At 33.0% G+C, this 16528-nt stretch overlaps 1 protein-coding gene across 5 annotated transcripts in view; it reads left to right on the forward strand.

The window, feature by feature from the left end:
• The window catches only part of RAPH1 (Ras association (RalGDS/AF-6) and pleckstrin homology domains 1), a 99183-nt gene that overhangs the window by 15918 nt on the left and 66737 nt on the right, over positions 1-16528 (forward strand). For all 5 annotated transcript variants that reach the window (XM_074298964.1, XM_074298965.1, XM_074298966.1 and 2 more), the window contains exon 2: positions 15608-15727. In XM_074298964.1, coding sequence (XP_074155065.1) covers positions 15608-15727 — 120 coding nt within the window. The remainder of the gene's footprint in view (positions 1-15607; positions 15728-16528) is intronic.

The following is a 16528-nucleotide window of genomic DNA, read 5'->3' on the forward strand; positions in this document are numbered from 1 at the left end:
TGGAGTTGAAGAATGAAAGCATTCCAGCCATGGTGAATATTTGGAGTTAGGAGTGTCATGTTGGGAATTTCATGGACATGTGAAGAATAGCAAGAGGCCAGTATCCCAGGATTATTGTGTGTGGAGGGGGGAGAAAATTATAAGAAGACTGAAGAAAAAAAAAAAAATAGAAAGGAGCCATATTGAGAGAGAGGATTTTAATAAGGAGTCATTTGAGTTTATTGCCTAGAGATGTGACAAGCAGAATTTCTTTAGGAAATCACTTTTTGAATTTGAGAAAGGGAGAACAAATCTGAATTATATACCTATTTTAGGTTCATGCATTGAGTGAGACATCATATAAGATTGTGTCTGATGATCAAGATGAAAAGACTTTAAAAAACTTACATGAAAGAAAGAAACTAAAATGATTACCCAAAACTGATGTAAAAATAAGAAATAAGAAAGAGCTGTTCAAGTCCGAAGAAAATGTATGGGGAAAAATACATACCCAAACAAAAAGGAAAACTAGAGACAAACACAAAGGCATAAATCCTGGAAAGTTAAATAATTCCTGTAGCACTTAAAATTCTATAAAGGAGAAATCCATTCCTAGAAAATAGTTTGTGGGTGACTTTTCTTTCTAAAATTATGATCCAGAATCAATAATTTCTATTTCTGGCTAGTCAGACAGGTAACCTGTATTATAGTTATTGTATGAAAATGTCTATATATATAGAATTTCTTCCAGGTGGATTTTGATTGTCTTTCCTGAGGATAACTCCTTATATTTGTCAATTTGCTTATTAAAAGGATGTTTTATAGTATTTTGCTTTATCTGCCGTATTGTGGCATCTTTGCAATTTTGCTTAATTAGATGTTTAATCTTTCTCATCTCAGGAAGATCATCTTTATTCATATATTTGGTATAATGTCAAAAATCTTATATACATTTAGCTTGCATTAATTAAACTGTAGTGGAGATGGAGAGAAATAGGCAGACACACACACACACACACACACAAAAACCTCAGAGTAAGATCAGAGGAGAGTTTGAAATATGTTTTCTTTTTTAGTCTCAGCTCTTGAGTGCCTCTCAGTTTGAACCTCTTTCCACAGTGAGTGTGTCTAGAATCTCCTCTTAGATATTCTCATAGACAGTACCTTCAATTTGCTTAATCTAAAGAGAAGACAGTCTTAGTTGCTTTTCCTAGCTTTCCAGGTCAGATTAAAGATCCTTATTTGCTGGAACTCTGTCTCCCCAGAAATCAGCCGGAGTCAGGATAATCAAAAGTCTTTATTCTTGGTCTTTTGCAGTCGCAGTCAGGGGATAAGATCTAGCAATCTCCACACCTCCTTCCTCTCTCTCCACGGCCAGGAGAATGCCTCAATTTCCTCCGCCTACTCCACCCACTCATGTCACTTCCCCTTCTTTGTCCACACCCACCAATCGAGCCAGCACAGAGTAGTTGGGGAGGGTCATCCTTCAAACATGTTAATAGAGAATTGTCCAATTGACAATTAGTCTCACATGCTCCATTATCCAAGTGCATTTGCTCAGTTCTAGCCCTTTACATCTCCCACTTTCTTTTGTTTTAGAACACAGGTGATCACTCCATCCCTGACTTCTCAGGGAGGTGAGAACCCCAAAAAGGAGGTGATCATGCCCCTCCTGACTTCTCAGGAAGGGAGATGAAAGCACTAAAAAGGACATAACCACGCCCTCCCTGACATCTCAGGAAGGGAGATGAAAAGCACCAAAGAGAAGTGGGGATTGCTAGCGGGTTTCTGGGTTGAAGTGTCTTATTAGAGACAAATATGCACAAACCCATCAGCATATGAGTTATTACACAAGCACAAAGCAATAACGCAGAGGCTATTAGCGATGACTCTCCCCACAGTCAGTGCAGGCTCTATGTGGTGCAACAAACATGAATTGTACATGCAAGTAGTGATATAACAAACAATATATATATCAACACAGTCTTGTAAAAGATTTTCAGAAGTCCTAGAAGGAGGGTATGTAAACATCAGTCACACATACACCTTCTTCAGCAACCAGGAGATAGTCCAAAACCAATCTATTGTCCAATCACATGTCAGGGAATCCAATGATCCCCACAAGTTTTTGAAGTCCGGCAACAGTCTTTTTATATGTTAGGGAATCCAATGATTCCTACAGATTTTGAAGTCCTGCAACAGTCTTATGATGCCTCAGAGAATCCAATGATTCCTGAGGACTTTCAAGTCCTACAATAGTCTTATGATGTCTCAGAGAATCCAATGATTCCTGAGGGTTTTCAAGTCCAACAAGTTTTGATGTCCATGAGTCATAACTGCCAGGTTCTTTCAGTGGTGGGCACAGTCAGCAACGGAACCACCCGATGTTTCTTGGGCCTTCTCCTTCATTTCAAGGGTCTGCTCCGTCTCTCTCCGATGGACAAGGCGAATACAGCTCGTTGGCACCCATCTGATTCCTTCTCCATCTGTGGAGATACAAGTAAACCCTCTCCCTCAAGCAGTTAACCTATCTGGTCCCTTCCATTCACTACTTTCTGGGTCTCTCCACATCACCTGGCGATTATCTAAAGACAGTTGAGCTGCTCGCACTGGACACTGTCCGTCTGGTGGGTTATAAAACCTGTCTGCTGGAGCCAATGCATCTTTGTCAAAAATTTAAAAATTAATGGTATAGAGAACTAAATTTAGAAGTTCTCTAGGGTTACCCGTGGCTCCCCCTTTCTTTTGTTTTTGGAGGAGTGTCTTAATATTTGTTTCTTCTCTCTACTATTGCCTGCCCTTGAGGATTAAAAGGTATGCCAGTGGTATGTAAAATCTTATACTGTGCACAAAAGTGTGCAAAATGTTTAGAAGTATATGCAGATCCATTGTCTGTTTTTATTGCCTGTGGCACACCCATAATTGTAAATATTTGTATAAGGAATTCAGTGACCACTCGGGCTGTCTCTTTTGCTGCTGGCATTGCAAAAGTGAATCCTGAAAAGGTGTCTACCACAACATGGGTAAAAGATAGACAACCAAAAGATTTATAATGGGTCACATCCATTTGCCAAATTTCATTAGGTCTCAAACCACGAGGGTTCTTCCCTGAAGGGAGTGTGGGAGCATGGAAAGGAAGGCAAGCTGTACAGGCTTTTACTATGCTCCTAGCTTCTTCTCTTATTATTCCAAATTGTAAACATAAAGCTCGGGCAGCCTGATGATATTTAGAATGAGATTCTTGTGCTTCTTGAAATAAAGGAGTATTGGCCAACATGGTTAGAAGGCTATCTGCCTTTGAATTAACATCAAAAATAGGACCTGGAAGTTCACTGTGGGAGTGGACATGCAAAATATAAATCTTACCTGGATGCTTTCTCACTCGCTCTTGAAGTTCCTTAAAGAGCTGATATATATTGGAGGCTACGAATTTTATTTGGACTGTGGCAATTCTTTGTACCACACCTACTGAATAGGCCGAATCAGATATTATATTTATGTCTCCCGGATAATAAGCAAGAGCTAGAATGATTGCATACAATTCATTCTGCTGAGTAGACTGAAAAGGAGTTCTGACTACTCTCTTTATGGTTAAATCATGAGAGTATACAGCACAAATATTATGTTTGGATGCATCTGTAAAGATAGTTGGTCCTTTAAGAGGAACTTTAGAAACCTTTTCTTCAAGAATCCATCGCCAATTATGTAACAGTCTGGTTATCTTTAATGGAGACCCGTGTGTAAAATCTGGAGCCATAGCTAATAAAATTTGCCACTCTGGGATGGTTTCACAGCACACATTAACTTGTGCATTAGTATAAAAGGTGTATATCTTGTCAGGTCTTATCCCAGATAATTGTACTGCTCGTTTAATGGCCTTTAATAAAATTCTAGCCACAAGCACTGGGTAAGGAATAAGGTTTGTTGTGGTTGTGCTGGGAGGTTCACCCACTCTATCACACTGTCTCCTTGATGAAGGACTGCTGTGGGTGCCTCTTGTGTAGCAAAAACTGATATTTCCAAGGGTTTTTGAGTGACTCTTTCAACCACATTGGATAAAGCCAGTTCAACTTGTCTCAAAGCCTCTTGAGCTTCTTTTGTAAGCTGGCGTGATGAATTTAAGGCACTGTCTCCCCTTAAAATGATTGCAATATAATGGTTGCAATTGACAGGTAGTCAAGCCTAGCATGGGACGCCATCCATTGGATATCGCCTATCAATTTCTGGAAGTCAGTTAAGGTGTTTAGCTTCTCCGTTCTTAAGGAGAGTTTTTGTACTGTAAGCACCTTAGGATATACTTCATTTCCTAAATATTGAAAAGGAGCATGTCTTTGAATCTTTTCTAAAGCTGTGTGCAATTTTGTTTCTATGGTTTTTTTGTAGACATGCTTCTAACATTTGTTCCTCAGGTGCACATCCCAACATATCATCCATGTGATGTAGTAACATTACTTTTGGAAATGCTTTTCTTACTGGAGTAAGAGCAGCAGCAACATACATTTGACACATAATAGAGCAGTTTTTTATTCCCTGTGGCAAAAATGTCCATTCATATCTTTTATAAGGCTCAGCTAAGTTAACGCTGGGCACTGAAAAGGCAAATCTTTTCATATCCTCCTTATCTAGAGGGATAGAATAGAAATAATCCTTAATGTCTATAACCCACAGAGACCATTCTCTAGGCAATTGAGTAGGAGATAGAAGTCCAGGTTGAAGAGTTCCCATAGTTTCCATCTGTTCATTTACCTTTCTTAAATCAGTCAACATCCTCCACTTATTATATTCCCATTGAGTTCCCTTGCCACATAATGAGCAGGAAGAAGAAATACTTATGTAATGGTATGATTGCCATCCAGTGTAGCTATACTTTATGTATGAAACCCTTCCTCTCAGAAAAAATTTTCCCTGTAATCATCTATTTCTCTTGCCTTAGTTAATTCTTTACCCATTTTTGTTTTCTTATATTTGAATAGCAATTTTGATTCCTCTGGTTATGATGAAAAATAAAATTATTATTGTCATTGTTGGGGTAACCACATCAGACTCATCAGCTTTATCATTTAGACTTCCCTCTTTAATATTTTATTTATTTGATTTTTCAATTAATAAGTATTTATTTTTTTCTCCCTCCCTTCAATCCCCAATTTAAAATTAAAAAAATACATGTCAAAAATGTATTATACTTCCTTCTTAAAAAAAAAATTTCATTGATCACAATCTGGTATGACACATAATATAAAATACAGGCAAGCAATTTGATAGAAATTATATAAGGATAATCGCACAAAACATTACCATTTTAGCCATGTTTTAAAAGAAAATATAGACCAAAAAACTCCCCCAAAATAATTAGTAATTTTAAAAAGTATGTTTCAATCTGCCTTCATATTCCATCAATTTTTTCTTGAGAAGCAGTTAGCATTTTTCATCAGAAGTCCTTCAGAATTGTTTTGCATTGTATTACTGAAAAGAGCTCTTTCACAGTTGGTCAATACACTACTCTCTTTCCTCATTTCACTTTGTCATGGTGTAAATCCTCTCAGAGACACATTTTTTTCCTTTAAGAGTTCATGTTTTGTTGACTGTAGAAAAACTATAACTCTGGTTTTTTGGTAATAGTGATGTTGGGTGCAAATCATAATCAGGCAGGACAGAGCCACTAAGGAAGTAGGAATTCTCAAGTTTCTGACAGCCTAAAAATTTTTAATGTTTCATAACCAGAATCTGAAAAGGAGTTCGTCATTGTAGTTTGGCCTTTGTAGCATTGTGCATAAAAAGACAGCAAGAGAAGTTTAAAAATAATTCTTGAATTTTAAATTTTGAATGTGAATTTGTATTTTTTCTCATGATCAACTATAGCTGTATAAGTTTTAAGTACCTTTTTAATTTTTATTTTTATTTCAAGGTAATTAGGATTAAGTAACTTGCCCAGGGACACATAGCTAGTTAAGTGTCAAGTGTCTAAGGTCACATTTGAAATCAGGTCCTCAGGGCCAGTGCTTTACCCCCAGTGCCACCTAGCTGCCTTTTTTAAAAATACCCTACTATTGAAAGGACAGTGGTATTAAGATTTTAAATAATATTTTATATATACATACATATATACACATGTACATATTTTAAAGGTTACTTTCTATTTTAGCATAGAACTTTTTTTCTCCTCAATGAATTATTATTATTATTATTATTTTACAACTTATTAATTCTTTGAACTTAATAAAAGTTTTCATTAAACTGCTTATAAAATAAATGGTAGGTTATGTTCCTGAGTAAGAATATAAGATACAATTAAAAGTTTTCCTGAAAGTAAGTCAAGACTGTCTTCATCAGTAGAATTTAATTCATTATGATTTTTCCTATCTTCAGCTATCTTTGAGATTGAAGAGCACATTTTTCATATAAAATAACTTTTAAAGTAGAATTTATTGAAATAAATAACTTTAAAAGACTTCCATTTCTTATCATTTTGATCAATTTCTTCACAAAGAGATTAGTCATGAGTGAATGAAAAATCAGTTATTAAACATTTACTGTGTTCTTCATTGAGTTAAGCACTGGGGATGCAAATAAAAACAAGACAATCTGTACTCTTAAGGAGTTCAGATTGTAATGAATAGTTATCTTTCATCTCACCCAAGCTTTATGATTAATCAGATAGCCAGTGAGAGAAGAGTGAACAAGAAGATTATAACTGCAGTGCCAGGTACATGTAGTCCTAGAAAGGTTCTGGGACTGTACATGATAGGTGAAAGAAAAAGAAAAGTACCAGATAGTAACAGTTCTTACTACCTTCCTGGCAATCTGTCAAATGTTTAGATTGGTCAGGTGTTTCATAAATAATTGTTGTTGTTTTTCTTTGTAATATTGTCATTACTGTGTAACATAATGTATAAAATGCTCTTTACATTTTTCTTCTGAATCTGTTTACTTCATTCTGCATCAGTTCTTCTCACTCACACATACACACACACTCACACAAGTTTGGGTTGTAAAGCCTGTTATACTTGGAAGTTTCAAGTTGTAAGTGAAATGTATTTGTTTTAGATTAAAAGAAGAAAAGAATATTAGAAGGTTATTCTAGACCTTGGGATCAAAAAAAAAAAAGCATTTTGTTTCAGTTTATTGAAGACAATAATGACATTGGTATATTTTAAAAATTTAGGAAAATTAATTATTAGCAAATAATGTGATGAAATTTTACGATATTATTTGGAATTATTTTAAAGTATACTACCATTTCAGGTGCCACCTAATAATATATTGCTCAAACATTATGACTTCTGATTATGTGAACTGGCTTTAGATTTTTTTTTAGAATAATCCTATTAAGGCTGGTTCTATTGTGCTCATCTTAGTTTTTTACCTACATATTTGTGTTAATATTATATAAAACATTATTAAGCTGTTTTAGTGGACCGCTCAATATTCCATATTTACTCTTACAATTTCCTTCCTTTTCTTAGAAAGATATTTTAAACTATATGGTTAGAAATATGACATGGAGTAGAGAAATTTTGTTATAGTTCAGATTATGCAATACATTTGAGTCAATAGCCCATTAAGCTGGTATCTTGGACAGAAATCTCATATGTACAATAAGCTAGGATAAGACCAGAATTGAATCATAGGGGAACATAGAGCAGGCTGGAATACATTTGGCAAGTTGCAAAATTCTTCAACAATTTCAAGTTGCTCTTTTAACAAAAACCAGTCTATTAAAAACTGATATCTTTATAGTTGAACAGCATTGTGATATAGTGGATAAAGAGCAGGCCTCAGAATCAAGAACAGTCTAGATGAAGTTGCTTTTTAGGTAACTCTGGATAATCTTGTAGATGAGTAAACCTTCCTAGGAAGTAAACATCTCAGGAATACTCCCTGCATTAGACAATACTTTATAAAATTGAAGTGTTTGCTATATATACATAACACTAGGTAGCATCATGGAAGAGATAACTAATTTTCTTTTTTAATAAATGAAGATACTGAGGTTCATGGTTTCCTCATCTCTAAAATGAGAAGGTTGAATTAGATGACCTTTAAAAGTCTATGATTCATTAACTTCATATACTATAATTTATTCAACCATTCCCCAATTGATGGGCACCCACTCAGTTTCCAGGTCCTTGCCACTACAAAAAGGGCTGCCACAAACATTTTTGCACATGTGGGTTCTTTTCCTTTTTTTATGATGTTTTTAGGATCCAAAAGAGACACTGCTAGGTCAAAGGGTATGATGGCAAAGAAATTTAACAAACAAAGGAGAGCGTTCCAAATGTAGGGTATGCTATAAACAAAGGCAGAGATCAAGAAGTCCATGATATGTGTGTGAGAGAACAAGTTTGCTAGTTTGGCAGAAGGCTAGAGTATATGGAGAGAAGTAGAATGACATAAAGTTGGAAATTTAAGTTAGTTCTATTATTTTTCCTTCTGTGATAAAGACATTAAAGGGAGGTAGGTACTCCCACTAGACTTTACTCAATTTATTGAATCCAAATGTTACCCTAGGGGATTTTTTCCATACAATGAGCCTTATAGTATGAGACAGAAAAGAACCTTATACTTTGAGTTAAGTTACCTAGGTTTTAACTCTAGCTCTGTTACTTATTACTTTTATAAACTTTGAAAAGTCGCTTCACATCTCTTGGCCTCAAGATCTGAACTTAAGAGTTGACTCCAGTGCTTCTTCCTCCAAGAAGCTTTCTCTAAATAGAGGAAAAGAAAATTCATAGATTTATAGGGTTAGAAAGGATCTTTAAATTATATAGTCTGATTCTGTCATTTTAAATATGAGTATGTTATGAGCTTCAGTGCCTTTATATGTAAAACAAGGAGGACAAATTAAATGTACTGGAAGGGACTTTCTAACAACTCTGTAAACTAAGAATATTGAAGAAGGATATTCTTCTCTTGCAGCTTTAAATCTATTACCTTACATAAAATGACTCTGAGCCTTAAGAACTTCTCAGTGTCAAATAACACTAATAGAAATGAAATATCAAATAATAGACATTACAATCTCATGTATTTTTAAAAGACCAGTTAAAAACAGCACATAAATCATTCTCTTTGCTTGTAAATCTTGCTCGTTTGCTTTTCTTCCTCAGCAGTCCAAATCTATGCTTTCTCTAATCAGATTTCTTCTAGCTCTACATTTTTATGGTTACATTTACCTTTTTCATCTAGCTTCCTTGATTATACTAAGCTCAGTTATCTTAACATTCTTTAACATTCTATAGGATTTATGATCTCTACCACATAGTATTTTATTTTATGCTGATTGAAATTTATATGATTCTTTCAGGTCTAACCTAGCTCTCAAATTATATTAAAAACTCATGTGCAAGAACTCTTACTTATTCTAGGCAATACATTCTTTGATTCCTTTTCACATTATCTAAGAAAGTCCTACAGTTACCACAAATTTGGATACTTTAAAAAGATTATAGGGTCTTAGATTTAGAGTATGGCAGGATCCAGTTCTACCCCTATTTTATAATTGAGAAAACTGAGACCAAGAGAGGTTAATAATACCTTGCCCTCTTTATTTTCTTGATTTTGCTTCCCACATTTTCCCTCATAGATAATAGCAAAATGTGACCCTAAATTTGTTTTGTCTCCATGAGGATATAATCAGTCAGGTGAGATATATTTGAAGATCTTTAACATTTTGTTCATTAGTTCAAATATGACTAGAAAGCCCAAGGAGAAACAATAACACTAGGAAAAACCACATCTCAATAAAATTGCCATCAGACAGATCAAATCAAAGGACAAAAATACCCAGCGTCCATAATATTCTGCAAATTTATGAGTTAAAATTAAACCACTTCTCCATTTCTTGGCTTATCTTACAATTATTAAGGCCATAAGTAAATTTTTTAAAAATTTAAATATTATATATTTAAGTTTGCTATTTATTATATTTGCTTTGCATTTCATTTCTTACATTTGAGAGCTGGATTCAGGTCAGAGAGCATAAACTTTAGAACTAGAAGGGATCTTAGATGTCTTCTGACCCAACCAACTCATTTTATAGTGGAAAAAAACTTAAGTCTAAGGAAGTTGAATTATTTGCTTAAGGTCACCCAGGTGGCCTTCCTAGTAAGTGTTAGAGGGATAATTTAAACCCATATCTTCTGATTCCATGTAATTGAACTTTGTATTTGGAACCAAGCATAAATAACTGACTAAATAACTGAAATGATGTCATCTAAAGATCATTTTAGGTAGGAATTGAGTTAGGACACTTGGGCTGAGTCATAACTAACCAGCTGACCATATTGGATTTTCTTTCTGCTGGTTGCCAAAGAATAAGTATTAAAATAATTTTGTTTATAACAAAACAGGCTTATAGCCTAATATTATATGAGAGTGTGCTACTTTCCTAGTTGTTGTATTTTGAAATCTGTTGACTTCCATAGAGCATAGATTGCCACATGTAGTAGAGATTAATTGAAATTTAATAGCTTCTCTTTCTCCAAGATCTTAATCTAATATCCATGTAATAGCTTGTTAACAGGATGTTATCTTCTACCAGAACATATTTAGAGATTAAGAAAGAACTTATGACTAGAAGATTTCTATTTAAAATATTTCATTTTAAAAATGAAAATCGAACACTTACTTGTGAACATTTGCTAACCTTCTTCCCCTATCCATTGATTTTATATTGCTATCTTTGTGTACCATTACTAGTAATGCATAATACTGGGAAAATTCAAGTTTATTTATTGGGTGAGAAAGAAATCGAAATAGTAAATGTTTTATATTTTAAGGAGAAGGCATTGATTTGTAACTATTATAACTTTTTTTTTTTTTTGGACAAAATAGGTCAGATCTTTAAGTAGCTAACAAATTAAAATTCATTGCAATGCCAATTTATATAAAAAGCATTCTATAAGTTGCTAATTTTGTGTTTAGAGTAAATAGAAAGTGATTTCTGGTTAGAGGGAGTAGGTTTAGAAAAATCAGAATCAGCCTAATTCACTTAGAATCTCTTCAGCTATATATACTCTTAATAGACAGAAGTAAAACAAAATAGAAGTAAAACAGTTTCCATCAGAATTTTAAAAAATTTTTTAAATTTTTCATTTACCTTTTTTTTTGTTTTTAGAATTCTCTTTAAGACTATGCCTATTGCTCTTCTGTATTAAATGCTGTTCTTGCAATCAGAAATGTCTGAGTGTAGATTCTACCTCTGATCCTTAGTAGTTGTGAAATAGGGACAATCACTTAACCTCCCAGTCTTATATTGTTTGTCTTAATATTAAAAATGAGCTGAATATGAATTCTCTTTTGATTTATTGGTAATATGAAGTAAATGATTTGAGAAATACTATACTTTGTTAATACAAGTGAACTCTGCTACATGGAGTTCTAATTTACAATGGTTCAAACCTAGGAAATGGCAGATCTATGCTAAATTTCTAGAACCTTAGTTCTAGAAAAAGTGTGATTGTCTGTGGGGTTCATACAAGTAAAGAAAATGGAACCTTCTTTTGTAATAAAGTTAAGCAAAAACATATAAAAGTGTGACTTTCTGACATGATATAAATGTTTGACTGCTGTAATTATCTTCTGATAGAAAAGAGGTAAGTTTCACAGTTGGGTCCCTAGAACCATTATTGAAAACAAATATTTTCAACTCTGTTCTGGATAGTTTCACTTTGTTTATAGGACCATATTAAGAGGATGTCATATGAACACTTCCAACTAAAAATGAGAAAGCATGGTACAATGGAAATACCACTTCGCTGACTCTGAAATTAAAGGTCCAGCTAGAGGAAGTTAGATCCCAATTCTTACTCTTACTATCTGTAATGGCCTTGGGCACATGATGTAATATCTCTGGTCTTTAATTTTCTCATTTATAAAATGAGGAGTTTGGACTAGGTGGCTTCTGAATTCCCTTCCACCTCTAGATCTTTGATCCTATAAATAAGCAGACTCTCAGAATCTGAGTTTCAGGAAAAGATTCAACAGGCTATATCTAGGTTTGAATAAGTAAACTCTAAAAGTAGTCATAAGTCTTCAAGTCTATGCTTGAAGACCTTTTATGAGAAAGTCCTTATGAGGCCTTTCAACTCTGAATTTTTAGTCATTAGGAAGTTTTTTCTTGGTTGAAGCCTAATTTTGTTAATTTACATCCTTACTTGTACTTCTGCCCTTTGGGACCATAGTAGTCTATATGACTACTCCACAAATACTTAAAGACAACTAAAACAATTGTTATGTTCTTTTTTTTTCCCTTTAGGCTAAACATGTCTAATTTATCCAATTCATTTGATCTTTATCCCCTTCTCTTCTTTCTTGCCAGTGACCAGGTGCAGATCCTAATTACTTGTTAGTAAATCTTTCTAATACCCTTTTCAGTGGTCTCCCTGTCATTATTATTTCTTTCCTTCTGTTGTTACTTGTATTCCTCTATGCTTCCAAACACCAGATTTTCTTTGTTAAAACTTAGATGGAATCATGTTATCCTCACCCTTTAAAACAAATCTAAACTCTTCTGTCTAACTTTCAAGAAATAATTTAGTTCTAGTCTACTTTATCTCTCAATACCATTCCTTTAATTTATCCTATATTCCAATAAAATGACTTTGTTCTACTTCTTTGCATCCCCCATCTTGATTGCACACATAAAGAACTTGAAATATATTAATTGAAAGTTTGTTGAATGACTACTTAAAATCAATAACAGTCCATTCAGAAATTTATATGTTTGTGACAGGTTTCATATCTTTTTAATATCTGGTCAGACATTTAAAAAGGATTCACTCTGTAGGAGGATGCCATGTCTGATGTTTATTTTTTAGTTGCCACCTGTCTTTTTGTGAAAGTCCATTAGAATTCTATGTCATGCACATTTGTTTCTAAATTACAATTTAAAATAGCTTATAAAATCTATCCATATTCTCAGAAATGTTGCATAACAGGTTTGGAAATACTGAGATAATTACATTATGTTTTTCTTTTTAAATGAAGATGGGTAACCTGAGGTTCTTGTTCAGTTTTTGGCAGAACTTCTCTAATGAGATTACTGCATTTACACATGTACACATATATAATAGGAATATATATTATGTGCATACATGCATGTTCTGTAATTACTGAGGAAACTTGGAGAGTATTCCGTGTTTAGAGCATGTGACAGTTTGTATTTCTGGCATTGTCCAGGTTTATTTAAGCAGAATTTGCGTTTAGATATTTGTAGTTAATACATACACATACACACACATATATGTATGTATTGAAAGATGGTGCATTTCCTATGAATTAAATAATAATTTTGTATTTATGTTTGGCCATATTTCTAAGATTCAGACATTTTAGCAATATTGTCATTTAATAGTAATTATTTATATATGTATATTAACAAATAATTCTGTTTTTAAACTCTTTCCTTAATATCAATATAAATTACTACCTGAAAAGAAGATTACACAAGACCTTTTGCCTAAAAATATCAGTGGTAGCTTTGACTTAAAATTGTATCCACTTTTTACTACTTTGGTATCTATCTATGTCTGTCTCTAGTTTGATGAGGTACAAACTATCTGTTTTGTACCTCATCAAAATTGTATTCTGACAAATGTTAAGATTTGAGATGCTTAGATTTGGCTCAATTCAATGTATCTTTTCAGGTACAGACCATTTCAATAAATGATCTTAAATAAAGGAAATTTGCAGTGAGTCCTTTTGTAAAATGAGTAATTATTCCCTAATTTATCCATGTGGTAAGTTTATATCCTTAGGTAGTTTTATTAAAATGAGACAAACTGATATTCCCAATCCTTACTTACTCCAGTATTTTAAGGATCAAATTATTTCAAAGAATTTATCCTCTTGGGACCATTCTCCAGTAATGCAGTTCTTAGTTACTAACTAGATGGTCCTGAGCAACTAGTATAGTTTGACATTAGATATTCCATCTTAGCAGGACCTGACAACTTATGCTATGCTGAAGCATTAAATAAGGACTTTGTAGTGGTCACACTGAATGACTATTTTAATTTTATGATTAATTAAATTGTAAGGTAGTGCTTCTTTTCTAACCATTGTGTTCTTGTTTGTGCATAAAATTTTAAGTGTTGCCCTTCACTTAGGTTGTTAACCAATATAACATTTGTCAAAATAGTTTATATTATGTGGATCACAAAGTGTATCTTTTTTCCCCCAAGACTTCTCATTTTGCCAACTTGAGTTCCTCCTCTAGAGGAATATAAATTGTGATTTTTTTTTTCAGTAAAGGAAGGTATAATTCTGCTTCTCCCACCAATATATCAGGACATACCAATACATTGTGAAGACATAAATATTGCAATAAATTGGGCTTTTTTTTCCCTGCATAGGTTCAACTTGCCCACCTTTATAGAGTGACAAAGATCCTGCTGACTATGTTATGACACTGCTTCTCCAATTAGTAAATAAAACTTTTTTAAAAAAATATTTCCTACTTTTAGGAATTATGCTTTGATCTTTTAGTATGAAGTAGCTAAGCCAAGTCTACTTTATGGCAGCCAAGTTGCCATTAATTTTTTGCTTTCTTTGTTGCTTTGTCAGTCATAGATATAATTTCACGAAGCATTTCTTTAATTTATCCTCTCTAGTAATGACCTTCCAACTTATATTTTTCAAGTCACAGGGAATACTAAACTTTGTTAGACATCAATCTGATCCTGTTTTTCTTGAGTGTTCTAGAAGATATCCACATTTTGAAGTGTATTGTGAAATAGAAGTGGTTGTAAAGCTCTTAGATTTTAGCACCATTAAACAAGGATTAGTTTAGTTTGATATTATTATGAAGGACATTAGCAAGGATTCAAAAGAATTTTATATTTTAGCCACAGTAAAACATCTGAATAAGTTCTTTAGTCTTCTCATTTTCTTATTCTCTACTCATTCCCTTTTCTATTGTCTAAATAATCAGAATTATTAGCTAAATCATAATGCCTTGCTAGGTATGTACATTGGTTAGGAAGAAATTCCTTTTGTCAAAATATTTGTAACTAAGTTATAGCAATACAGAAATTTTTAGATTTTGTTACTTTTACCTTTGATTTGAAGGGACTGCTGTAAAGTGAGATTATATAAAATATTTTCTAATGGATAAAAGTTGAGAGTATATGTAGTAAAGTAGAAGAAAGTTTAAGAAAAACTAGAATATTTTTAAAATTTAGCACAATATCATTGAAACAAAGCATTATGCTATTTTGACCCTGTCTTCATATTTCTTTATACAACTGTATCTCTGTAATTTCTTTGAGGTCTGACACAAATAAAATGACTTGCCTATTTGAGGTGATCTAAAGCTATTTTCTTCCTGTTTTGGAGATAGACCTGGGTCTTCTAGGGAAGAGAAGTTTATCTAGAAAAAAAAAAAAAAAAACAGAATATGAAAGCCAGAGAGAGATTGAGAATGTGACATATCATAAAGGTCATACAGTGTTAGAGAGCTCATATGTACTTCTGATTCTCATTCCCACCATGTAATAAAATACAATCTGCTGGTTGGCGGGAATGCTCTGAGAAAAAATAGTAGATTTTTGACTGTCATTTCAAAATTTTTGGACAAAGCAAATAGCAAATAGATTATAAGTACTAAGGTAAATTTCTTGTATTTCAGATGGAGCAGTTATCAGATGAAGAACTTGACCATGGTGCTGAAGAAGACAGCGACAAAGAAGATCAGGATCTTGACAAAATGTTTGGTGCTTGGCTTGGGGAGCTAGATAAACTCACACAGGTCAGAAATAGTTTTTGAGTAAATGGTTAAGGATTTGAAAGATCATGGATTTATTAATTCAATCTTTGAGTGTTCAATCTTTGAGTAGTATATGAACTAAAACATGAAATAAAATAGAAACAGTACACAAAAGGAGAAAAATATTTATGCTTAAAAAAAGAGGTAAATAGTAACTTTTTAGGAAATATATGATTTTATTGCTAATTTTGAGCATTTAAAATCTTTAAGCAATATTTAATTGCAGAAAATGAAATAAAAGAAATAAGCACTTGATAAAACTTATGTGTAATTACATTTAAAATTTTTAAAAGCTTGTAGTTTAGATAGGATTTTATATCTTAAGCAAATTCAAGTCAAATGACAAAAATTGTACATCATTAATGTTGTCTTTCCTTATATATTTTCAGACTTTTTTCAGTATCCAATTTTAGATTTCATTTAGACCATTAACATTAACCTTTTCCTATAGTTTGCTTTTTATTAGGTGTCTGCATTTAAAGAATAAGATTTGTTTCTTTTTTGGAAAAGGTTGAAGATGACATTCATTTCCATTATCCAAGAAATTTTACTTTAAAGATTCTTTTCCTTTGCTAGTTACAAACCTCTTTTTGCCATAGAAATTTTTACATAACTTCAGGTATATAGATTTATAAAAGAGGTATAAAATACTTACTAATAATAAATTATGATTTCACAACTCCCACATTCAGTTATGAAACCCCCTAAGGTATCATGAATCACAATTTAAGGAGCTAGTCTCTAGGGGACAGATTCTTAAAATTATAAATCACAAACTCTCAT

The sequence above is a fragment of the Sminthopsis crassicaudata genome, chromosome 3 (genome assembly GCF_048593235.1).
Source record: "Sminthopsis crassicaudata isolate SCR6 chromosome 3, ASM4859323v1, whole genome shotgun sequence".
NCBI classification, from domain to species: Eukaryota; Metazoa; Chordata; class Mammalia; order Dasyuromorphia; family Dasyuridae; genus Sminthopsis; species Sminthopsis crassicaudata.